General features: G+C 43.2%; 1 protein-coding gene across 1 annotated transcript in view; it reads right to left on the bottom strand.

The window, feature by feature from the left end:
• The window catches only part of LOC138259603 (cadherin-related family member 3-like), a 522,653-nt gene extending 495,294 nt beyond the window's left edge, over positions 1-27,359 (bottom strand). The window contains exons 1-3 of the mRNA XM_069207439.1: positions 27,347-27,359; positions 26,152-26,339; positions 4,121-4,286 (exon numbers count right to left, since the gene is read on the bottom strand). Coding sequence (XP_069063540.1) covers positions 4,121-4,286; positions 26,152-26,339; positions 27,347-27,359 — 367 coding nt within the window. The remainder of the gene's footprint in view (positions 1-4,120; positions 4,287-26,151; positions 26,340-27,346) is intronic.
• Between the last annotated feature and the right edge of the window lie 228 nt (positions 27,360-27,587).

Raw genomic sequence — 27,587 nt, 5'->3', positions numbered from 1 at the left:
CTTTACCAATTAAGAGCAATGGAGGCAACTTCCCCAGCAATAACCAGGTTATCAGAGTTGCCACGATATAGCAGTAATATTTGGGTGGCCAGCTCACTAATATTATCAGGTTGTTTCCCTGCCAGGATGCATTCAAAAGACATAAGTCGTTCTTCAGTACTGCTAAATGTGCCCCATTAAGCTCATTCTTATCTATGTGGCAAGAACTAGACTTACTTGCTTTCCCCTTCTTTACTTTATCGAGTGATTAATCTATGGGAATGCTGCTGCCAAAGGGAAAATGGTGGACTATCACTTCTATAATATTGGGTACTCTTTGTAGAGATAATCCGCTTGACTCGCTACCTGGGTAGTAGCACATATAAGCAACAAGAGTCATTGAAAGAAATTAAATCATTTGGTGCCTGAGCAGCTTTGAGGCACAGTTCAGTTTGCATTATTCTGTAGTTATCCCCTTTGGCCTTTTTGAAAAAAAAAGGAATAATTGAGATCAGCCTCCCATTCTTACCTGGACGATCCTTGACAAGGACATTTGTGGACTTATTTTTTCCATACCTTTGAGGTTTCAGTGACTCAAATCCAAAACCTAAACAACAAAGAGAAAGTTAGACAGTGAAAGCCAAGAGACAGGGCCTCTGATGGATCACTGATGGGGCCATGCTTCTATGCACTTTCTCTGCCGTGGGGAGAGGAAGCTTTAGTTATCCTCTTAGCAAAGGATGATAGACAGGATTGTAATGCGTCAGGCACTATGGATATTAAAGTCTTCTGGTACGTTCTCACTGAACCAGAAGCCCTCAGAGGATGCTCAAGCATACTATGCTTCTGGACAGAACAGCTTCTTTTACTCTCCTTTCTAAGGATGTTGTACAGGGTTGTGAAGTGCCAGTGCCTACACATCTTGAAGTCCCCGGTGTATCACCTCTCAAACATCAGCCCCCACACCATACTCCAGTATACTGCATTAGTGGAGGAGGGGGACGAGGGCTTCTTTTATCAGTATTGTTAAGCATGGTAGGTGGGGGTGTGAAGTACAAGGGACTATGAATCATGAAGTCTCCACAACACGTCCACACTCACACAGCAGCTCTCACATGATGCTCCAACATGGTGAGTTGGGGGGACTAAACAGATTGTCACAGGTGTCCTGTTTATCTACAGGTGATACAATTCTCCCTTCTAATTAGGCTTCACAAGTGCGTGAATATTTGCAATATCTAATCCCAAAATGACGTTATAATAAAGTATTTGCATGTAACGTTCTGCAATTTTAATGAGTGAGTTTTACATGAAAATATATGATGTAGATAAAGATAAATTTACTGTTTGTCTTTGCAAATGTAGTTTTTAATTCATTATATTCAACGTCGGTGTTTTAGTTATCACAATACTATAACAAGCATTTGCAATGCAACGGGTCTCGCGTTTGCTCGTGTTAGAGCTGACAGCGTTGTAAACTCCTAACCCGACTTTTCACTGGTAATTAAACCTATCGGCAAAAGTGCATTGATGTACTAACCGGAAAAGTGCAATTAACTGTGTCACAGGGTTGATATTATGGAAAGCGCTCAACTTCTGCCAAGCGAGATGGCGCTGGGAAAAGAGAGAAAAAGGAGTCCACGGGCCGGATGGAAAACAGCGAGCCTCGCATGTTTTCTGTACTTGGTCGATGCACTCGAGGAGGGCTATCCACCGAAAAAGGCATGACGTATGCATGCCTTCCACTAATAAAATCAAGCAGATTCTAACAGGCAAGCCCATGAACCAATGACGTGACATGGACTGGGCTCCGAGCCCTTTTTAGTAACTAAAGCGTCTCGCTTAGCGAAACGCATGCGCAAGTGCATGCAACGCAGGCTCGACCCTAAAAAGTAGAAATTCTATGGAACAATAGCAAGCATTTGCAATGCAATAGGTTGAGTGTACATCGCGCATGTTCATCTGTACTTTCGCTTGTTGGCGTTGTGTAGCCATATTAAGGTTAGGTAAAACGTCCCTGAAACTATTGTCCAATGTCTTTTTAAGGAGCATTGAGTCATGTGCCTGACTTAGCAATGGTTGATGTATGTCTCTCCATCCATGATGTAAGTATTAGAGAAACTTGAGATCTCACTGCACTGGAATTAAAAAATCAAACTTGTTCAGCTAACAAAGAGCTGGAGAAGCGACCAAAAGCTATCTCACAGTATAGATTATAAATTGTTTAATTTTGAAACCCTTTTATGCTGGTTAAAATAAAACAATCAGTTTCTTTAGGTTCCGACAATCTTCCAAGATGTGGTGTAACATACTGTATATAGCTGCTGACTTTGGGACTGGGGAACTGGGTTCGTGTTTTAGCGTCAGCTCTACGAAATACATGCCAATCGTAACAAATAAAATTAGAATGGTAACAAATAAAATTAAACAATGGATTCACATTAAACTTTGCATGCAGATGAAACTTGAAGGATGTGTGTCGCACTGCTAAAATAAAAGTTGTTACGCTACAACTGTGACATCACACATGTTCACCTGGGCCTTTGCATGTAGGTGTAATGTAGGCATGTTAAGGTTAGGCAGAACGTCCCTAAAACGATTGTCCACTGTCTTTTTAAGAAGCATTGAGTTGTTTGCCTGACTTAGCGATGGTCGTCGTATGTCTCTCCATCCACAATGTAGGTATCAGTGAAACTTGAGATTTCACTGTATCACTCTTCAGAGTTAAAAATGTACAACTAGAGTCTCAGCATCGGCTCTACAAAACACATGGCAATTGTAACAACATTAAACTGGTAACAAATAAAATTAAACACTGGGTTCACATTAAACTTTGTATTCATATGAAACTTGAAGCATGTGTGCCACACTGCTAAAATAGAAGCCATCATGCGACAACTGTAAATACCGAAAAACACCAAAAGTACACGAGATGAGACAGGAAACAATTTTAAAAAGTGTTCCCACAAAAGATAAACAATTCAAAGCGTTAGTAAACTGTACATGGCCGGTGCTCTTCATCCAAGATCGAAAGTAATGTATCGGCTGTGCAAACGAGTTAGGAGGCAGCAAAGAAGAGCGTTACTGCAGTCAACCTCTGGTAAGCAGTAGGCAGGATCAAAGTATGTTAACTGAATATAGCAGGTCTTGCAGACAGTGCATTGCCGCTGCCTAGGCTCGACCTAAAAACTTGCTATTTATACAGCGCACATATCCAAAGCACGTTTATAAGAAAGATTTTTTATTACTGGTAGGAAATTGTTACTGCTGTTACCAATCTCCGAAGAAGGTGACCTTGCAACGATTCGAACCTGCAATCTGTGGTCATGCACAAATCTCGACATAAATTCATAAATTCACTGAGTTTTCTTACCTTTCCACATGAAAGGGGATGATGGAATAAGAGGAAGCAGACCAAGTATGGACATTTCAGATCACAAAACATTTTTGACTTGAACTATTTCATGTCTTTTGTTTTAAGTTAAGGCAGTGTTTGATACAAACACCATCTGATCTACAACCTTATCATGAAAACAGGATTCTGGAGGTGCTACTGAGTAACAGGGGCATTTTTGCACAACAAAACAGTGAAACTAGAAGGCAGCACAACTACTACAGCACAACACAACAGAATCACATTACAATAATGTAGCACAAATGTAAAGCAACGAACAAACCATAAGAACATATAGCGACCACAATACAGTGCCGCACAACAAATATGTCATCACAGATTACCACCTTCAGAATCCTGTTTTCATAATACGGTAGTAAAGGGTGTTTAGGGAAGCACTACTTTAACTTACCACCAAGAAAATAAAATAGCACCAGTCAAAAATGTTTTGTGATCTGGCTCACTTGTCTTAAAGTAGCGTTTCAAGTGCTCGCTTCAAGTGACACGACCTCTAGTATTAAAAAAGTCACTAGTCTTGAATTGGGACTTGCATGTCTCGCTTAATGTGTTTTTTCTTCAGACAACTTTTGCGGAGGGGATAAGGTGCATCTTAAAGAATCCTCTGAACTTCTTCAGGCCAGGTTAAGTGCACATGTGCCTCAGAAAGAACTTCCAGAGGTATAGTTACAAAAGAGTTTTTGTGCTGGATAAATACAAAATATATGCCATGCGCAATCAAAACTTTACCTTGAATAGCCAGTGCTCCAGTGAAGACAGGAGCTTCATTAACATCAGTGATGCGGATGTCGATAAGTTCAGAAGCTGAGTTTCCTTTTTTATCTTTGACAAGTATTTGAAGAGAATACAGAGGCACAGTCTCAAAATCCAGCCCTGGGGAGCCTGTGGTTATTAACTGGGAAAAAAACAAATATTAAAATAAAACACTATTCACTGAATCCCAGACTGCTGCTTATAAAGTTGTGCAGCAATTCCATAAATAAATAAGGACTTGAAAAGTTTCAGAATTTATATGATTATTCTGTTTTTCGATTTGTAAAATAATCCTTATCTTATTTTGCCTTCTAGGATGACATAAGGTAGAAACATGTTAATAATAAAACAAGTCAAGGTTAAGTCTATAAAGTGATTTGATGTGAGAGGTAATCTTATGAATAACATTAGACAAAACTGTGGATCCCATTCTGCCTTCTTATTACTACCACATTATTCATCAGGTGAGCACCCTTTTTGTGAGACATTTCCATCTCCTGCGAGTGGCTAGCCTGAAGATGGGACCTTTGTAAATACTAGCCAGAAACAACTTAAACTTCCAGTTCACCACAAAGGATTTTCTTCATTATTTAAGGAAAACTGCTCTCTCTTAAAGGGCATGCACACTGAGCACCATAACCATGACTAGGTCACCTTGAATTGTGCCAGATATCTCTCTGCCTGTGCTAACTCACCGACAGCACATCTGGTGAATGATGTAGCTGTATTTGATGGCGAGTAACCAAGTCAGTAACTGGTGTCTGTTAGCAAAGGGCTCATGTTGACAGCAAAGCAGAAAGATCCAACTTTTTTAATACATTTATGAAGACGCTGTGTCTCTGGGCTGCAGGATGCCTCCGGTTTCCATTTGTAGACAGTCCCATGATGGATTCATCCACTCATTTTTGAATGATGTATGTAGAACCATTTGAATACTGAGAGTTGTCTGTGCAAGCACTGCTCCCAGCGGGACTGGTGCTGAATCAGGCAGACAGCAACACAATTATTCCTATAGAGATTATTCAGAAAACATTTGTATGACTTAATTTTTTTTATAGAGACTTCTTGATGTTCTCCAAAATTCATTCAATATACTTATTCCCTAGACTTAAAAAAATGCTCCATACAAATAATTCAGAATAATTCTGAATTATAATGACATTGTTGCAAGCAATGATATTTAAAAGCATTTGACCACGTAGTTTTCTGTACAATAGCAATGGTGATTTAAGTAAATGTCTTAAAGAATTTCTGACTGTTTTCTTTGCAGCCATGGGGACCAATAATTGTGTGGCAACATCATGCCCTGATAAATGCCTCAAGCTCATCTGACAAAAAACAGTCTGAAACGTCAAATGTAATGTACTGGTTTCACAAAAAACAGACTGCGAAATAATCATTGACCAGTAGCAGTGATAGGGAGGTTATGTATTCGTGGATCGTTAAGTTAGCAGCAAAACTACAAAAGACCCACAAGTATGATAGTTCTGAGGATGAATGTTGAGTCTTCTGTGTCCCTTAGGGTGGTGCTCACTGACCTTTCTAGATTTTTTTTTATTGATAAAATGCAAAGAAAATTAGGGTTGTTACAAATTTTGATACTTTGTATACCCATATTCTGAGACAGTCAGTGGAGAGCCCTCTAAGTTTACGATTTCAAACAGATAGATCATAATGCTCAAGAGAGAATTATCCCTTTAGCATTTTTTTTAGATATTGTGTATAGTTTTATTCCAAGAGGGTGAGTGGGTAGTCCTGTAGATTGAGGAGTTCAAACAGAGACAAAGCACAATGCTCAAGACCATAGTTAGTGAAGATGAATATGTAAACCTCACAGGAAAACATAGAACGGGTAATCCAGGTTGTGGCCATATTTAATAGATATACAACAACGTGTAGAAAAACACTTAGGCCCTCATTATGACATTGGCGGTAAATCACCCGTACTGCCATGCCGACTGCTGCCAACATAACGCCTCCGCCGCGAATAACCGCCCGCCATATTATGACACACACATACCAATCCTTCAATGTACAGCCACACACACAAGCTCGCCAGCCCAAAGGTCAGTGATAAACTGGCAGTAACAAAACCCACACCGTTACGCCAACAGAACTACGCCTACAACATTATGACCCACAAATCACTGCGTCGGACATTCAATGGCGGTACACCATTGGCGGTACATACAGCCACGCTCAAAATTCACACACACATACAAAACAACACCATATTGGACAATTCAAACACACACCTGACACCCATACACACATCACACCCACACACCCACACCACTATAAAACACACACCCACATTACCCACAATCCCTTACGACTACAAACAATTGCCACAAGACAGACACCACGACCACAGACAAGACCACAGCCACACACCACATCACTTATACACCACCCACGCACCCCACATCACCACCCTACACACCCTCACCCACACCACTCACACTACACCCATAGCACACATCGACACCCCAGGTTCTCTGAGGAGGAGCTAAGGGTCATGGTGGAGGAAAATATCCAGGTAGAGCCACAGCTGTTTGGATCACAGGTGCAGCAGGTATCCATTGCTAGGAAGATGGAGCTTTGGTGGAGGATCGTGGACAGGGTCAACGCCGTGGGACAGCACCCAAGAACTAGGGATGACATCAGGAAGAGGTGGAACTGCCTACGGGGGAAGGTGCATTCCATTGCAGCAAGACACCAACTTGCTGCACAGAGGACTGCCAGTGGATCCCCACCTCCTCCCCCACAACTAACAACATGGGAGGAGCAAGTCATGCATCCTGAGGGCCTGGCAGGAGTAGGAGGAGGACTGGACTCTGGTAAGTCAACTCTCTATTACTATTAGCCCCACCCCTACCCTCATTCCCATCACTCCACCACTCCCACATACCTCACCATCACAACCCACTCATCCCAATACCAAGCCCTGCATGCAACACCAATGCATGGACACCCATCACAGACCTGCATGGACACCTGTCACCACAGCATGCACACTAGAAAGAATCACCTGGCCCACCAAATAACAACTCACAAAAGCAAAAGCTGCCAGGGCAATACCAACCATAGAGGGCAACACACCAATGCACAATATGTCACACACAGAAAAAATAACACTGCATTTACTTCCCCACAGGTAACCCAGCCAACCTCACCGGCGAAGAGGTTCCAGCAACAACCAGTCCCCCCCCCCAGAAGAGGCCCACAGTGATGATAGAAGCTCTGGTCACCTGGATCTGGATGACCAACCTGTCCCATTAGGGACCACCGGACAGTCTGTTATCCAGGCACAGTCACACACCACCACAAAGCCTCCCCCCTCGGGAAATACCAGCACAGCACCCACCCAGCGGGCCCATACCTCTTTCCTCAGGACACGTCAATCAGCAGTGTCTCCACCACTACAGGGCAAAAGAGTGAGTAGTTGGTCATTATCTGTACATTATAACCACTACAGAGCAGTGCATTTTGTGATTGTTACATTAATGTGGTGGGATATGTCCATAAAGTGTATTTGTGTACTGTGACGCAGTTAGGATCCATGGCCTGCCCCCCCACTCAAAGGGCATCCACCTTTCCTGTATGATGGGATAAGTGGAAATGAGGTAATTCCGCTGATGTTGTGTGCCGTTGCCTGAGGCGGTCGAGAACCGCCGTGGAACTCCTCATTGGTTTATATTGGGCCTTATGGGTTACAGTGGCCAATGGTGATGTACGCTCCGCTGAGGATGTGACCTCCATTTTCTATCAGTTCACTCACTTGCTAACTGACCTTCAACAGGAGAGGACCTACACTGCATGTGCTGCTGTGACCTGTGTCTGGAACCGACCATGGCTCGTGTCACTGGAGAAAGGGCCCCTGCCTTCACCTCGGCAGAGTTGGAGAGACTAGTGGATGGAGTCCTACCCCAGTACTGACTGCTGTATGTGCCTCCAGACCAACAGGTGAGTGCACCGTGTGTACAATGCATGGGGCGTGAATGCATGGAGTGCTGTTTGTGCAGGCCTCATGTAGGGGGGTGGGTGGATGGGCCCTGGCAAGCGTGCTGCATGCATGCTGGGCCATGTCTATGATAATGGGGGTGTGAAGGGGTATGGTGGGCCATGAGTGTAACAGGCAAGACAGTGTGACTTATACCTTTCCCTGGCAAGGAGCCAGCCCCAGCTGCAGGAAGGATGGGCAAGGAGGCAGCCCCAGCTGCAGGAAGGAGGTGCAAGAGGCCTGCAACAGCGTGCAGTAGAGACAAGGGCCCTGGTGCAGGCACTCAGTCGGAACCCCCAACACCAACCATGGTGGTGCAGCCCTCCGAGGCTGCAGGGGAAGGGCTGGAGCATCCCCCCACCACTGCAAACACCGCCACCAGCACTGCCACCAGCACCACCACCAGCACCACCACCAGCAGCAGCAGCCCCAGTGGGCAGCCATCCGAGGCTGCAGGGGAAGGGCTGGAGCCTCCTCCACCACAGCCAGCACCACCGCCAGCAGCAGCAGCCCCAGTGGGCAGCCATCCGAGGCTACAGGGTAAGGGCTGGAGTCTTTCCCCACCACAGCAAAATCCACAATTAGCAGCACCACTGAGCCACCATTGAGCAGCCGTCACCGCTGGAGGACAGTGTGTAGTCCTGCGTCCATGGGCTGTTGTGCGGCCTGGGCCATGCAAATCCTGTGGGTGTGACTCCCAGGTGAGAGACTGAGACCTTGCACTCCCCAAGATCACCGTCACTGGGCACAATGTCAGCTCCAGAACCAGTGGAGAAGCCATCCACTCACCCCATACGCCACAGGATGAAGATCACAGGGCATGATGCATCTTCCAGAACCAGTGGAGAAGCCATCCCCTCACCCCATCCTCCACAGGATGAAGCTCACTGGGTGCAATGCCCCCTCCAGAACCAGTGGAAGAAGCCATCCACTCACCCCATCCTCCACAGGATAAAGATCACTGGGCACAATGCCCCCTCCAGAACCAGTGGAGAAGCCATCCACTTGAGAGACTGTGGCCTTGCACTCCCCAGGACAGAGTAATGGGCATGTTGCCACCTCCAGGACCAGTGGTGTTGTTCCATCTTCCGGCTGAGGTGCCCCCCATCCCCCTGAGGTGCCTGGCTATTTTCAGTCTGACGCCCCTGCAGTGTTCTCTCGGTGTTGTTGCAGGAGTGAGGTGGAGCCTTGGACTCTGTGATGTGGCCCTGTGGCCCACGGACATTGAGGACTAGGTAGTGTCCCTACTTTTGTATATATGTATATACTTGTTGTTTTGGATGCACATATTTATACTATTTTATCTTATTACACTCACTTTATTCAATTCATTTTGTCCTTGCACTATTCCTGAGAGGTACGGGGTGAATATGTAATGTTACTGCATCTGGTTGTGTGTGTGGTGTTGGGGCTGGTGGTGTTGCGTGTTGCGTGTGTGTGTCACTCTCTTTTTCCTCCCCCCCTCCCCTGTGTGCTAGGCAGTAGTACTCACCGTGGTCGTCGTCACCGGCATTGGTGTTCGTAGTGGAGCAGTACGTAGAAGAGCATGGGAAACACATGCAACTCAGGCTCCATTGTGGCGTGGTTCTTCCTTGAGCCTCCACAGGTGAGTCATTTCCCTTCTGTGAATTGTTTCCGCCAGGCTTTTTATGTAGTTGGTACCGCCCCGGAAAAGGTGGTGGATTGGTGTTTCTTAATACAGTGGGTGGAACATTGTCTTCTGCATGGCTGTAGGCGGTTACCGCCATGGTGCTTGTTGATTCCGTCCTGGCTGTCGGTGTGTTAAAGTTACTGTCTAAGCGGTTTCCGCTGTGGTCATAATTTCATATTTATTACCGCCAGCCTGTTCTGTCACTATATCACCGACCGCCAGGGTTGTAATGAGGGCCTTAGTATCCTGTTAGGTACACTGATTTCAGAGGAACAACATGTTTTGCATACCGTTACATGTCCCAAACAGATTATCATTGTTGTGTTCAGTAATACACTCTTTCATAAGCATTCCCTGTGCTATTCTGCAATGAATGAGGGTCTGGGTTTTCTGTGGTGTGTGTTCTGTAAGGGACATGTTAGAGGGTCAGGTAGATCAGAGGAATAAGGAGGGAATATTTCAATAGTTATGGTGTGGTGCTGCATGTATGCATGTGTATGTTGTAAAACCTATACTAAAGATACCTGGGTATTGGGGGGGTTCTCCTTGGCAGGTGTGTCTGCTTTGGAGCACTATACTGGCAGTTATGTAATAAAGACCTGCAAAGAGAGTTAAAGAAGCCTCCTCCCTTGAACTTCTAGGCAGCAATTTAAGAAATAACTGCAGATAGAAGTAGGGAGGCGCAGGCAGTAAAAAAGTTCACAACGGATGCAGTCCAATAGGAAGATAGAAAGCTTCAAAGAGAAGTTTCGGAAGTCCAGAGGAAGGACAGAGAGGTTTAGGTGCCGGTAAAAACTGTGGTCAAACAAAGAGGAGGCGCTGGTTTGGGCAGGACTGATCGGACTGCGAATGCGTGGTTTTGCTAGCTTTCAGGAACAATATGGATTTTTGAAATAAGAAAGTCACATTCATTAATGTGGCATACGTGGCCTTGGGTATCCGGGACTGAGCCCTTGAACGGATTCTCCAAACAGTCATGTGAGCTTGGTAGGAGTTGCAGGTGCACTGCTTGAGAGGCTGCTGCTTGTAAGCGGGTAGGTGTCTACTCTATTGGTAGAACAGAGTTTCATCCAGTTCAAACCTAAGTAGTGTCGGTGCATGTTTCGTATGCTATGTTAAAAACAATTTATAAAGCGCGCGTTCAAAAAAGGTCCCTTGACGCTATAGTAAAACACGGATTGAGAGGTTTATATTCTCATCCAAATAAATCTCAAAGGCTTGTTTAAATAAACAGGTCTTTGCACTTTTTCTGAACGATAGAATATCTGCTGCTTGGGGCATGTTTCACATCTCATTCTTAGACAGATGATTAGAATAAAAGAAAGACTATTCGAGTTTTGCAGTCCTAGCATCGTTTTTTGCTTGTCCTTCAAGCATCGTTTTCATGCAGCGACACCAATGTAGCGTGCTTAAGGGGAAAACGCGGGAATTAGTAAATTTTGAGAGGTAAATTGGTGATAACAGAAAGTTAATGTATATTCCTCCATCGAAGTAGAAATTTAGGGTAAGGACAACAGATAGAGACTCGTGCATACACGAGGCTTTCAGTATCTAGTGCTGGAGTGGCGTTGACACCTTTTCTAGCGATGATGCAACGGGCACCAATTCAAAGGTCATGTTGAATGTTTTCATTTTCCTTTCAGAGGTGACTGCCTTATGATTTGATGCTCTTCAGTTTTTGCTGCTTTGGAAATCAGGAGTTATAGTCTACTGTTATCTTTGTAATCTCGACCAACTACGTTATGGAGTAAGGCTAATTTAAGATATTTGAGTGCTACTTTGGAGGGGAGTTATTTCTCATGTATGTGTTTTCATATTTTCCTTTTGCGTGAGAACAAATTCACGCGTCTAATGACCTAAGAACGTGTATTTTTTGATTTACCTGTAGAGAGTTTCGGTGGATTCCTGGGGGAGCTGTTCAGAGTAAGAAATGTGTGTTGTGCTTATGTTCTTTCCTTGTAAACATGCACAGCAGCAAAAAAATTCCATGATCTGTGGAATTTCTATTGTTATGTGCATGCAGTTGTGGTGTAAGCACTATGCCACTTCGAGTGGTCTGCATGTCAACACTCACCGCAGGTGGTATGCCCACCATGCACCCTACACAAGGTTTGGAAGTGTAGCTGAGCAATAATAAAGTGTGCATGGAGCTGCCCAATACATAACCCATTAGTAAAGGAAGAAATTATTGGGCAGATTTATGAAAGGTGGCGCTGCACCTAGTGCAGGGCCACTTTCCTTGTGCCCCTTAGTGGCCCCCTAATGCCACTATGTGTGCTGTATTTGAGATATGGCGCATAATGGAGCTAGTTAGGGAACTAGCATCATATTTTTTTACGCTAGTTTAGTGCTTTGCAGCATTAGCATTAACATTTTTTATGCTAATCCTGCAAAGAACCCAGAAGTCCATTGATAACAATCAGAGCCTCCTTGTAACACCTGCTCCAAGCAGGCGTTAAAATGCCAATAAAAATTATGCAAAGAAAAAATAGATTTCTTTGCACCATTTTTTCGTTCCACCCTAATGCCAGAATGCCCCCCCTTGCATACATTATGCTAGGTGCAGGCATAATGGGACACAAGGGATTACAAAGTGACGCAATTCAAGCATTGTGCCACTTTGTAAATCTGGTGCAGCATTTTTGGCCATCTAACACCCCAATAGCATATAAAAAATAATGCAAATGTGTCGTTAGATGGCGCTAGGCCCTCTTAAATATGGGCCTAAGTACTCAGGGATTCAGGTGGTGAAGGATTTGGATTGAATGGCACAAGTACATTTTAGTAAACTATTCCTGGGGACCAAGAAACTTTTGTATGTTTGGGTTTTCCTCCCACTCTCTGTATTGGACAGGACTAATATAATTAAAATGTTTATCCTCCCAAAGTTCACATTTAGTTTTAATATGATATCCTTCACTTTAGGGCAGAGTGGCTTAAGAAGCTGAAAGGGAAATTGTCTAGTTTTATTTTGAACCACAAAGGGATGAGAATTGCATGGAGGAAGCTTTGAAAGAGCAAATTAGAGGCGGGATAGCTTTTCCAGGTTTTCTATTGCACTACTCTGCGTTCCATCTTAAAAACATAAGGGAAGGTGAATCATTCCTTTTCAAGATTGGCCATTCAAAATACTTCAAGAAAATTAGATTAAAGACTTTTCAGGCAGCATGTAAATTGTGGTATCAGATTAGGCGAACGGTTCAAATTCCATATTATACAGGGGTGTGGAATTTATTAAAATATCTACTTGTCCAGGGGACAGGTTGCTTCTCAAATCTACTTGTCCTTTAAAAAGATCTACTTGTCCCTTTGGTGCCATGTAGTGTGGCGACAAATTATGGCAGCAATTAATAGCCTCTCTGATTATGCCAGGGCTACTACCATAGTAGGGCTTGAATGCTTGGAGTTTCAATCGCTACTGTAGCAATTTCCTTATTTTGCCACCTTTCTGCAGATCTGCATACTGGGGCTGGAGGAAGCAGTAAGCAATAGTTTCAGGGCTGGAATGCCTTTGAGTCTGCAAACCTACTAACCTGCATGTTTTAAAGATTTTTACCAGCTTCTCTCTAATATTTTCCCATAATAAGAAAGGTTGGACATTTACTCCTGACAATGGCAGAATTAGAACTTCTTCCAGGGTTGGGAAGAAAGTGGCTGGAGGGAAAATGAACTTGCAAATGCTCAATAGATTTTCACATGAGCAAATCTACACATCGTATTTACCCATGCTAAAATACAGTTCACAAATATTTTATAGGGGTACGACATATACCATGGGTGCACTTTTGTGACTTTCTTTAAGAATTTGGGGCCACATGTAGGTAGGTTCAGATTTGTGACCTGCAAATTGCGAGTCGCAAATCCGAATGTAGGATGGTGTCCTTGACACCATCTGTGATCCGCAAGGGCTTCGCAAATGCCCACCTCATGAATAATCATGAGGTGGGTCGCAATTTGCGACCTCCTCGCGAATGGTGGCCTGCTGGAGACAGCAGACCACCATGTCTGTGACTGCTTTTCAATAAAGCAGTTTTTTTTTGTTTGTTTTTGTAATGCAGCCCGTTTTCCTTAAAGGAAAACGAGATGCATAACAAAAACGAAAAATGAAACGTTTTCGTTTCATTTTTTCAGAGCAGGCAGTGGTCCGCAGGACCACTGCCTGCTCTGAAAAAATGTTTACAGTGACATTCACAATGGGGAAGGGGTCCCATGGGGATCCCTTCCCTTTTGCGAAAGTGTTAGCACCCATTTGAAATGGGTGCAAACTGCGATTGGTTTGCGCCCGTGTTCGCGGTCACAAAACAATCCTACATTGCACTGCGAGTTGCAATTAGGAAGGGAATACCCCTTACCAATTGCGAGTCGCAAACCCGTTTTGTGATTCGGTAACCAGGTTACTGAATCGCAAAACTGGGTTTGTGTATCGCAATGTGCTTTTTGCATGTCGCAAACAGCGAAAGTCGCTGTTTGCGACATGCAAAAAGCTACCTACATGTGGGTCTTGGTCCCTAATTAGGTCTGGTGTTAACAAAGACATTTTGTTTTTATTAAACTTCTATTTCTCTCTCTTTCGGCTGGCTTAACTGTGAGCGATCGCATTCTGCTCTTCCACAAGGAGCATATTGCCACACAAAGTAGTTTTGTTCAGTGTCAGGAACTACAGTGGCAATCAGTGACGTAACAAAACTGGAGGGTGCCCCTTTGCAAAGAACATGGAGGAGCCCCCTCTCCAGACTCACTCAGGGCAGGTGCTGTGCTGGAGGGGCCCCCTGGAGGGCGGCTGCGGGGCCTTTGTTATGCCGCTGGTGGCAACGTGTGCTTTAAGAGTTCAAAAACTTTTTGGGGGGGTTTTGCCAATGTTTGTTACAATGTTGAGGGCCTGGTAGCTCCCACAAGAATAAAGTGTTACAAAAGCCATGTCAAAACAAGACACGCATTGATGAAACTAAAAGACTTATAAAAATATGTCAGATCAGTTGGCTTTGTCAGTGTTTGTTTATTTTCATGCTTCCCATAATCGTGTTGAAAATGGTTACACTGATTTTCCATTAGAAATATTTTTGGGAAATACTAGCATGCATCAACACATTTTACTAAATGACACTTCATTTGCATATAATCAGAGAGCATTCTGGGAGCATTATACTTAGCCTCTTAGCCTAAACTTTTCAAACATGTGTGTACACGTTTTATTTTTTTTTGTACTGGAACCAACGTCAGTAGTGAAGTGTGACCTTAAAACATTTATTTACAGCACTCACCCTAATAATGAAGGCTTTCAAATAATGAACCATATATACAAGTTCGAACAGCATTATCTTTTGGAAACACATTACCTCAACTGCAGAGAATTCCACTCTCTGTAAACAAGCAACCAAAGGGTTTGTGCTGCAGGGGGTTGGGCCTACTTGTCCCAAGGACAAAGTAAACATAAAAACTTGTTGCCCTTGACCCCAAACAAGATGTCCCGGGCGTCGGGCTATAGGAATTCCACATCCCTGTATTATAGCAATCAAGCCCCTATATGGCGCGCACCAGTAACACCAGTTTGCTTAGAGCAGTGGTTCCCAACCCTTTGACTTCTGTGGACCCCAGCTTTATCATTACTGGAACCTGGGGACCCCCAGTGAATCATTATTGGAATCCAGGGACCCCCCTCTGAGTTATTACTGAAAGCTGGGGGCCAAATCTGTTAAGATTACTTAATTTTCTACGCAGTTGCGGACCCCTTGAGGACGACCTGTGGACCCCCAGGGGTCACCAGACCACAGATTGGGATCCACTGGCTTACAGGATATATTGTCACTGCCCTTGAAGGGTGCAAAAATAACTAAATGGGGACAGCTGTTGGAGGGAGGCGGACTGAGATCTTGGGATTCACTATTCTGTCTATCAAACTTCAAGCTCTCTTGATTCAAATGTTATCAATTAAAGTCCTGGGCAAGAGAACAAGACTTTGGAGGAGAAGGGTATGCAAAAGGGGAGGACAAGGAGGTTTCCAACTGGTACTGAAGTTGTATTAAAGGTAGAAGACATTCCAGAAAGCAAAATGAATAGCAAAGAGTCAGTGGGGTAACCATCTGTCATATAAATGAACAAGCTCTGACGAAAATGCAAATCATGAAATAGCAGAACAGGATATAATTCAGCTCAGTAAATAGATCATAAATCAGAGACAAGTTCGGGAGAGTGTTTTCTGCTAACAATTTGAGGAAAGAGAACCCAATATTCTCTAGTTATGGCTCATTTTATAGGATAAAAAACAATAGAGCTCATACATTTAGTGTGAGTTTGCATGGACCCATACATCTCATCCAATTATGTTAAAGAAAGGAGGCTACAGTTTGAAATCACATTTTTCACCACTGTCCCACGGAGTTTTACAATACAGTTCGTATCCCCAGTGCTCCTGTGACACATTTTAGCTAGTAAAATTTCTATTACAAGTCAATGTTATATTCTTGTGAGAATTATGTTGAAGTCCCAATAGGTGAGACCTTAAGAAAGCATTTACTTAGCTAGCACATAATGTAAATGAAGCTTGAGTACAAAGCATCATGTTGTACATGACATAAAGACTGTGTATCAAAACATTATTTACGATTTAACAATCGTACGTAGTGCATGTTGGGGAAAGGCAGAGTGAGGACTTTATGAAGGAATAGGATGGTGACAGGCAGCAGCAACTGTGAAACTGTGCCCTACATTATTAATGGTAAGATAAACACAGTTTCTGAGCAAAATATCTGGAAATCATTATGCTAATGATACCGTGTTAAAAAAATATGCATTTTCCATTAAACCACTAAACCAACCCTACATACATAGTTAGCCTACTCCAGAGAAGTTTGATGGTCTTGTTGAATTTACATAAATCACACATTCTTAACACAAAAGTCTGTTTGCAATATGCACTCAAAATTCAATACCCCATAGTATGGGCTCCATAGTCAGTCACGTTCTTTGGCTTTAATTGATGGCCTTTATAACCTCCAATGCTCACACCAGCCATTTAATCCTATTGCGGTCAGTTCAGGGAGAGCTGCAAGTGTGACACAACCAGGGTGTATCCTGGATGGGGAGAATTGTGGCAGTAAAGATGACCATCTTGCCTAGTATGCTATTTATATTCCAATCACCTACTGTAGCCCCCTATCACCATTAGAAACACACCACAAAACTAACTAAGGTAACGTTATTTGGAGTGTGAGGAACATTGAATGGCTAAAAGAGTTGCACAAATGCACCCTAATGAGGGTGATCTTCTGAAATCTAGCATTAACATTTATTACCAAGTGAAGCAAATGTGATTCATGGCAGAATGGGGCAAGGCAAATTCAGAAAAAGTGGTGCTTCACTGATTACTTTTTTACACATTGGAAAAGTACCATGGCTTCCTAAAACATACAGGGGCATATTTAAGAAAAGTGGCGCTGCATCCAATGCAGCGGCACTTTTCTAGCGGCCCCTCCTTCTACCATGTGTGTGCCGTATTTATTACACTTCGCACCATGGCGCAGGGTAGGGGCAATAACGTCAATATTTTTTACGCTTTTGATGTATTTTACAGGACTAGCACCAAAAATATTGGTGCTAATCCTGCAAAGTACATAGAGGCCCATTTTAATAAATGGTGTGCCTTGTTTTAAAGCCTGCTAAGAGCAGGAGTTAAAAAAAATCCACTAAACATTGTGCAAAGAAATCTATTAAATATCACTGTGCCATTTTTTCAGCCCCTTTAATGGGGGAACTCCCTCCTTCCATACATTATGCCTGGTGCAGGTATAATGTGGTGCAAGGGGTTACAAAGTGGCACAATGTATGCATTGCGCCACTTTGGAAATATGGAGCGGCAAATTTTGAAGCTTAACACCACATTAGTGTAAAAAAAATGACTGGGTCTGTGACCCTCCAAAATCAGACACTTCTGGATCTACAATTGGACTCTGTTAGACCTCCTGGCTGCCCAAAGGACTCATCTGAACTGCTTTGCTGAGAGGACTGCTGCCCTGCTTGTTGCCCTGCTGTCTGCTGGCCCCTGACTCCGCAGGAAGGACTCTGCCTTACTTCAAAAGTGCTCTCCAAAGGCCTGGATTGAGTGTGCCTCCACTTCTGAAGTCTTAGGGCCACAAAGACTTCATCTAAGAGAATAAAATCCCCGTGTGTTCTAGGCACTGTGTGTTAAAAATAATAAAACCACTGCTTTTTAAGGATTGAGATTCATTTAAACCTTTAAAAAGAGATGTCTCGAATTGTGTATTTTGGATTTTTGTCATTTTTGTTTTATTTTATTCAGATAAATATTATCTATTTTCCTAAATCAGTGCGGAGTACTTTTTGTGGTGTTTTCACTGTGTTCCTGCATGAGTTATTGCACAAATATTTTATACATTGACTTCTAGGTTAAGCCTGCCCGCTCTCTGCCAAACTCCCAGAGTGTGAGCACAGGATAATTTAGGTTGTGTAGTGACTTACCCTGACTAGGATTGTGGTCCCTACTTGGACAGGGTGCATACCTCTGCCAACTAGATACCCAAGTTCTAACACAAACAGACCCTAGAAATCCTGTGAGAAATAGTACATCACAAAAGCAAAGGACAAGAGGCTCCTTTAGGAGATTTACAACTATCAATGACACTCACACATTTAGATAAAACTCTGAGTGGAAGAGATATATTTAAGGCATGAGCAAAATGGGCAATTGCCCAGGGCCCCCATCTTCCAAGTGGCCCTGTGGTAAAATTAGTGGAACTGTCAACATTGACAGAGTGATTTATTTTCCTAATTTGACAGCTGAACATATTTACCAGAAACATGGGGGGAAATGTACTTTTATTTCATGCAACACAATGCAGCAACCAGAGTTGCTGTGCTGCACTGCATGAAAGGGAAAGGGTAGGACAGCATCATATCTTTCAACATATGGTGCTGCAGCTGTCTTTCTGAGCACTGAATCAATTTGGCTGTCTTACGTGTTTGTTTGAGTCTACCATACGTTTTGTTTAGGAAGGGTAATCTTCCAATACAAAACACTATGCTTAAACAAATATTAAAACTTTCCTCACTTTCTTTGTATGCTGTACCACACAGCACACGTGCAATGTGGGATAAAATAAAGTTTTCCCCTACATTTTGGCAAAAAGTCCTGTCTACAAATGTTAGCAGATAGGGCTCTGTGTTACAAAAATTGAAGGTAGCGTGGGAATGCCTATTTATGACCCTGGGGATGCCTCCTTGACACACAGTATTGCAAAACAGTGCTTATAATACTTTACATTACTTTTAGGGACCTTTCCAGTGCAAAATACATTTTGCATTGAAAGGCAAATCCCAAATCAACACTTTGCAGTTTGCATCAATTTTGGTGACTTTCACAGGCTCAAAGTGTTGATAAATCTGGCCCTTAATGTGCATTCCTCTCCTGTCCAGCCTTAATCCTTCCACTCTCGGGCAGTTGGTGCGAATTGAATTGAAAAATATTATTTCTGTGCCATTTCCTTCTTATTATTAAAGTGACTAAATGGCACAGAAATATTATTTTTTAATGTCTCCTCTTCTACATTTGTCCTCTATCTTAACCACTCTCTCGCTCTTTCGCTACAGCCTTATGTCCCTCCATAATGTCTCTCAATCTCAGCTCTCTTCCACTCACTTTTATCTACCTTACCTCTCTCTCAATATACCTTATTCGACTTCATATCTGTACCCCACTCTCATGGTTTTAGCTGTATGTCAGTGTCGGTGCCTTATGCTATATCTATCATTCTCAATACCCTCTCTCTACATCAGCTCTCTCTGTAACTTAACCCTCCATTTGTGCTGCAATGTTCTTTTTCCATCTGCTGTCCCTCTATCTTTCCTCCATCTACTTAGCTTCTAACAAGACCCTATTTCTTTCTTTACCACACCTCTCTATCTTTCTGCCCACTTCTCTGCTATCTTACTTCTGTCTACCTCTCTCAGCCCTTTCCCTACCTCAACAATACCTCTTATCTCTTTAACTCATTTATCTCACTCTACCTCATCACCCTCACTGCCTCACCTTTCTCCACTCTGTAGCTATCTCTACCAAACCTACTTACAAATCTACTACAAAACTACTCAACCTCTCAATTGCTGTCACCAATAGTAATCTATTTCACTTCTCCATTTTCCCTTTCTGTCAGTATACGTCTATTCTCTTTGTGTCATTTGTTTAAATATTGTATTCCATATCATATTTTTCTCTCTCTCTCTCTCTCTCTCTCTCTCTCTCTCTCTCTCTCTCTCTCTCTCTCTCTCTTTCTGTGTGTCTCTCTCTCCCTCACACACAAACACATAGTGCTCTCTGAACTTCCTTCTCTATTTGATCTCTGTTGGACCTGGCCCTTTTTGCAGGGTCATCCCCAAACGTTTTGCCTTCTTCCTTCTATTTTTCCTGACCTGTTTTTGTTGGCTTTTGAACTCTGAGCACTTTACCACTGCTAACCAGTGCTAAAGTGAATATGCTCTCTGTGTAAATTGTACTGTTAATTGGTTTATCCATTATTGGCAAATTTGATGTACTAGTAAGTACCTAGTAAAGTGCACTAGAGGTGACCAGGGCCTGTAAATCAAATGCTACTAGTGGGCATGCAGCACTGATTGTGCCACCCACATAAGTAGCAATGTAATCATGTCTCAGACCTGCATCTGCTGTGTCTGTGTGTGCAGTTTTAAACTGTAAATTAGACTTGGCATGTGTACCCACTTGCCAGGCCTAACCCTTCCCTTTTCCTACATAGAAGACACACCTAAGGTAGGCCCAAGGTAGCCCCATGGGCAGGGTGCAGTGTATGGTTAAGGTACAACATATACTATTGTGTTTTATATGGCCTGACAGTGAAATACTGCCAAATTCGGTTTTCACTGTTGCAAGGCCTATCTCTCTCATAGGTTAACCTGGGCACTGCTTTTAAACATGATTATAGCGTAGCTTCCCTTTAGGAGCAGATAGATATGTGGAGTTTGGGATTGCTGAACTCACAATTTTAAAATACATCTTTTAGTAAAGTTGGTTTTAAGATTGTGTGTTTGAAAATGCCACTTTTAGAAACTGGGCATTTTCTTGCTTAAACCATTTGTGAGACTCTGCCTGTTTGTGGATTCCCTGTCGTGGTTAGTTTGACAGTTGGGATGTTTGCACCTCTCTCCAGACAGTGACACAAAGGGGGCTGGGGTGTAGCCTGCATATTCCAATGAGCCTTCTGTGCTAGGAGGGAGGGGAGGAGTGGTCACTCGCACCTGAAAGAGCTATGCCTGCCCTCACACAATGCAGACTCCAACCCCTTGGTGTGTGTCTGAGGCCTTGCCTGGGCAAGGCAGGATTTCAAAATCAAGTGAGACTTTCCTTTGAAGTAAGCCTACTTCAAAGGCCAAAATGGGTATAAGAAGAGCACCCAAACCCACAGACTTTAGACACTTCTTGGGGTAGATACTCTATCTCACAGACACTTCTGGACAAAAAACCTGCTGGTGAAGAATCCCAGAACCAGACCTGCAAAGAGGAACTGCCTGCCTGCCTGCCTGCCCAAAGGACTCACTGGGACTGCTTTTCTGACAAGGACTGCTGCCTTGCTGTTGCCCTGCTGCCTTGCTGCTCTCTGGCTTTGCTGAGAAGTGTTCTTCAAGGGCTTGGATAGAGCTTGCCTCCTGTTCCCTGAAGTCTTGGGACCAAAAAGACTTCACTCCTGCAACTGAACTCCTTGTGCGGTGAACATTCGACACCCAGCCTGCTAAAAATGACGCACAGCCTGCCCTGCGGTGAGAAATTCACCGCACGGCGAACCGGGACGTCACAGCGCAGCTTCGCAAGGAGAACATCGACGTGGCACCTGCGTTGTGACCAGAACTTCAACGCACTGCCCACCGGATCGACGCACAGCCAATGTGGGATGATGCAGCCCGACTTCCAGAGAGAAAATAGACGCGGCGCCTGCCTTGCGGGAGAAATTTACCTGCAATGCCCACTGGATCGACGCAGCCCAGGATTCCACACACAGTCCCCGGGGCGCCAGAAACCCCCACAACCCGAAGAGGACCAAGTCAGCGTGCCGTAAATCAACGCGCAGCCTTCCCCTGCGTGGAAAATAACAACGCAAGTCCGTGTGAGAAGCGGCAAAACCAACGCACATCTCTCCGTCTTCCACGGATCACCTCCTCTTCGATCCCTTGCGGAGATTTTGCACGTGAACCAGGTACTTTGTGCTTGCAAGAGACCTTTGTGGTTTTTAAGGGACATTTACTTGTTTTTAAAAGACTTAAAGACACTTTATATCACTTTTACAGTGATATCTCAACATCTACTTATTGCATTTTAATCGTTTTGACCTGCATCTTATCAGATAAATATTATATATTTTTCTAAACACTGTGTGGTGTATTTTTGTGGTGCTATATGGTGTTATTGTATGATTTATTGTGCAAATACTTTACACATTGCCTTCTACGTTAAGCCTGACTGCTCAGTGCCAAGCTACCAGAGGGTGGGCACAGGATAATTTGGATTGTGTGTGGCTTACCCTGACTAGAGTGAGGGTCCTTGCTTGGACAGGAGGTAACCTGACTGCCAACCAAAGACCCCATTTCTATCAATCTCACTCTCTCCCGCACAATTATCTTTTCAGCCTCCTTGTTTGTAGATATCTATACCTCTTGTCTCTACACCACATTTCTCTTTCTACTTCTCTTCCTCTCTGCTTTTTTTACCTGGCCCATTGTTATATACATCTTTTCATTTTGCTCTCTGTCACTCACTTGCATCTTTTATCCTCAACTCTCTTTAATTGTCTATCTCTACCTATCACCATCTTTTTAACTCTCTCTAATTCACCTCCTTTTCTGCATTATCTCACTCTCTATCTCACCAGTGGGGATGCTGTACTCCTCTGCCTCAGCCTCTCTCCTCCGCTCTTCCTCTCTCTGCAACTATGCCTCCCACTAAAACCTTATCTATTTCTCTGCCTCTTTTCGTCTAAGTACGTTTCTTTTTCTACCTCTGTTTACTTTTCTCTTCAGCTATATCACATTCCTCTACGTACTTGACTTCTCTCCCTACCTCACATAACTTTCTACATCATGTCTTTCTCTACCACCTTCTCTGTCCATCTCTCTCAATACTCTTCTTTTCATGTCACTGTTCTTCTCCCATATCTTGCCCTGTCCAATTTCTCTTAATCAACCGTCACAGGAAACTATCTAGCAAGAGAACTGCACAGATATGATGAGTCGAAGAGGGGCAAGGCAGGGAAAGAGAAATCAGAAGAAAATTATCCAATCTTAACCAATTCAATGGTGAAAATCCTCACAGCAGCACTTTGATTTTCACAATTTTCAACAAGACCACTGTTAGAAAGTGGGTCTCTGGTTGCACCTGGTACAAGCAGGAACAACTACTTTAGTCAGGGTATGTCAGATACATACTTTAAATTGACCTGTGCTCACCCTCTGGTGGCTTGCCACAGACCAGGCAGGCTTAACTTAAGAGGCAATGTGTAGAGTATGTGTGCAACACACACACAGTAACACAATAAAAACACTATGAAAAGACTCCACACAGGTTTAGAAACAAAGCACATATTTATCTGAGTAAAACAAGACCAACGTGACAAAAATCCAATCCGAAAAAGTCAGGATATTAATTTTTGTGACGATTAAACTAAAAATATTGCTTAGAAGTCACTAGAGATCAAAAGGTTACTTGAGGTAATGAGGGACCGGTGCAAATTCAAAGTTCAGCCCACAATGATGGAGGGTAGGCTGGCTACAGAATACAGACAGGTCCCATTGACAAAGTACCTTGGATGGTCAAAGAGTTGTTGTCAAAGACTCAATGCGAGGAGTCAAGGAGGTGCCACTTAGTCGTCAATCTTGTGGATGGAGGTGAAGCATCAGTGCCAATCCGCACAGTTGATGAAGGCTTTGGCTTCAAATCCCTTTAAGACGCAGTCACTGCGTCGATGTCAAGTCGCACTGTCCATCGGTGTTGAGCTGTGCAGTTCGTCAAGGCAATGTTGTCGAGCAGCCGCTGCTTCCGCTTCACAGGGCGATACGTAGGCTCCAGTCAGCGCAAAGCCCCAGATGCATTGACATTGAGGCAGGAAAAGCTGCAGAACCCCTCTTCTTTGGCCCAGGACTTAAGAGGGCACCTCTGACTAAGGTAGGACTCACATATGGCAGAGTCCAGCAGCACCAGGAGAGTTGCAGGCAGCCGTTGACTGCAGAAGAATAGGGGACAATCCAGCAAGCCCTTGGAGTAACTTTGGGTTTAAATGAGATGGGTCCAGTCCTTGTCCGCAGGAGGGCAGAGATTAGCAGGCAGCAGGGCAGCTCAGTAAAGCAGAGAAGCAGTTTCTTAGGTTTCTTAGAACAGTCAATCCAGACAGAGGAGCAATCCTTACAGCACAGCAGTCTTTACTCCAGCAGTTTCTTCCCAGGTCCAATGGTGATCTGATTTTAGAGGTCAGAAGCTCAGTACTTATACCCAAAAGTGCCATTGATGTAGGGTGTGACTTCAAAGGAACTCTCTGAAGTACACAAAGATCCCTTTCAACCCAGCCCTGTCTGGCAGGCTACCTGTGGGGGGTAATCAGTCCTTTGTATGGGGCGAGGCCACTACCCTTTGAAGTGTAAGTGTGAGCCTCTCCCATCCTTCCTGCCCAGGAAGACCCATCAGTATGCAGTTGCATGCAGATGCAGTTGAGTGTCCCATGTTGTGGCTGTTTGGAGGGAATGCACAAATGTAGCTATCACCCAGTCCAGCCCAGATGTGTATTGGAGACAGACTGTCAGGCACACAAGGCAGTAAGGGCTGAGAAATGCCCACTTTATAAAAATCGCATTTCTAAAATAGTAATGTTAAATCCGACTTTACCAGTAAAGAGGATTTATCAGTGCCATTCAAACGATATGAATCATGATGTAGCTACTGCTTTCTGATCAGAAATTACAGCTTAAACATATATTAAGGAATTCCCATTGCTGGCCTGTGAGAGGAGTAGGCCTCACGGTAGAGAAAAACGACTTTGGGAGTTTTTCACTATCAGTACATGTAAAACTTGAAGGTACATGTCCTGCCTTTTACTTACATAGCACCTTGCCCTATGGGCTACCTAGGCCCTAAAGTAAAGATGACTTGTTTATTTGTAATAAAAGGGGAGTTTAACGATTAACAAGAATTTTAAATGCCAAGTGGCAATGAAACTGCACACAGAGGCTCTGCAATGGCAGACCTGCCACATGTGTAAGGGTTACTGAAGTGGGTGGCACAATCAGTTGAGGCCCACTAGTAGCATTTTGTAAAGGCCCTGGGAACAGGTAGTGACACGTTACTAGAAACGTGTAAGCAAATATGCCAATTGGGTATAAGCCAATTCTACCATCTGTTAGGGAGAGAGCAAAACAAGAGGACGGAAGGCAAAAAGTTAGGGGGAAACCACACCAAGGATGCCAGGTCTAACATTGACATTCCTGGGGATGTGATTGGGAAACATGGCTTCGGATACTGAGGATAGTTAATGTGAGTAATTCTTCCTGTGTAGAAATCTCTTCTACAACCACATCTATTCTGGATACATTCCCTGTGCAGAAGTACACCGTGGTCATTTTTCAGCATGTGTTTGAGACTACAAAATGCTTGTGAACCCCCATGGACTAATTGGTTTTCTTGTGTGCACTAACCTTCCCGGGAATCCCATCAATGGAATGCCTTCTCACTTCCCAAAGGAGTAGATTTACTTACACATAATATTACACGATGCTGGGGTAATAGTATATGCAAATAAATAAAAGTATGAGTGCTAAATCACCTCCTTTGGATTGCAAAACATAACTCGCAAATTCATAAATACATCATGGTGTTTTGCATCTATAAGTCGAACTTACATGTGTAACAGTGTTTGAGTACTGAGCCCTCAACTATTTCTTTTTAAGCGCCTGTACGTACTTTAGCCTGTGTCTACCTGTCAGGCTGCATGTTTCTGGTGTAGTTGATTAAGACATTTAGTTACCTAGCCACTCAAATCAAATCATAGATGTGGGGTATTAACAATGTGCACAGTTCAATGAATTCAGAGGAAACCTGAGATTAATAGGAGCCATAATTACTAGTAACAATTTTCTTCTATCTAGTCTTTCAGATGAGATAGATAGATAGATAGATAGATAGATAGATAGATAGATAGATAGATAGATAGATAGATAGATAGATAGATAGATAGATATTTCAAGAGCCATAACTCTATTAAAGTTGTGTTTGTTAAGCACTCAGTTTTATCTGTAGACAATAATGCTTATGTCCTATTGGTATCTTTGTCATATATGTCATTATTAACGTACCTCCCATTCATTTGTCATTTTAGGAGTAATCCTGAATGGATGCTCAACAGGGTTTGCATTGATGATGACCGGAGGCCCATCTACTGAAGTTGTATTTATGGTTGCAGGAACCTTCTCGTTTTTTGCTGCATTCTCCGGAAGAGACACAGATCTTGGTGTAATTTCTATTGTTGGTGAGGCAAACAAACCTGGAGGAAACCAATAAATATATGTACGTGTGTCATGAATAGCCAATTAAAGTTTCAATGTCTGTTGTTTTGACCAATTGAAATCATACCAGTCTTACTACAGCCTTTAAATAATATAGCACCAAATATCTTTAAATCGCTGTGGTTAAAAAAGGAGTCTAGGCGATAAAATTAATTATCATGCACCCAAATACTCGAAACCACGTTTAAATACGAATTGAATAAAATATGTTACCTCTTCCTTTAACCTGTATTTCACAATCATTTATAGTTTAAAGTGCACGTCAGACAATCCATACGAAAGCACTTTGCCAGCCCGGGAACTGTTAAAAGGTGAATTATTATTTGAAAGCTGATCATACAATTTTAGACTAACCGAGCCCACCCAGTATATTCACGAATATGTCAACCTGGAAAATCACACTTTTAGTTCCATGAAAGCAATCTGCCATCATCATTGTAAGAAAAATAAATAGTGGCTTATCTCAATATTTAATTGTGTCAATACTAGAGTAAAAATGCCACAAGTATAATGTCAGATAACAGACCTTGTTAAAGCCATTGGTTGGATGGTTCAGAAGAACTGGTTTCAAAAATTGATTTAATGTGCTTCTTTCTTTCTTCCTCAGAGCTTGAAGGGGTGCACAAAATATGAGCTACATCCCCAGTATGATACCCAAAAACGACCCCAGGTACGAGAAAAACAGACACATGAGCCACACATATATAAATGCAGTGTATAAAGGTTCTAGCCACTTAAAATGTCCCAGTCCAATGAACTCTCCTCCCTCCATAAAAAGTGAGCACAGATGAGTAGCTCTTCCTGGGCAAATATTGCACAAATGTGCGCTGGGCATTGAACTTGCTAATCTCACAAGGATCTCCTTGGTAAACACTATTCCAGACCACTTTGGGATGTTCAAACATAGAAATCTGTGCTACAATGTGGCTCATTTTAGTAAGGTGGTAGGAGAAATGTCCTGGGCTGTTCGACACCGCCATTTTACCTGCACCAGTCATCATAGAGTACTTCCGTCTATATCCAAAGGTTATGTTGTGTCACTACACAGTCAAAGATGTGTCACAGGCAAAGGTAAGGTGTGCATTGATAAGGTGAAACTGTGATGCCTTGCTCTCCAGCACCCAGAGCAGAATTGCACATTCTACAATGACCCCCCAGCATTTCAGCATTCCCATAGCCAACACAAAATTTCACCTGGTGCAAACACTGCCTGTTTCTGCATTGAC

This window comes from Pleurodeles waltl, chromosome 9, assembly GCF_031143425.1.
Source record: "Pleurodeles waltl isolate 20211129_DDA chromosome 9, aPleWal1.hap1.20221129, whole genome shotgun sequence".
NCBI classification, from domain to species: domain Eukaryota; kingdom Metazoa; phylum Chordata; class Amphibia; order Caudata; family Salamandridae; genus Pleurodeles; species Pleurodeles waltl.
Note: the sequence above shows the minus strand (reverse complement) of the source record. Positions and strands in the feature narration are given on the sequence as shown.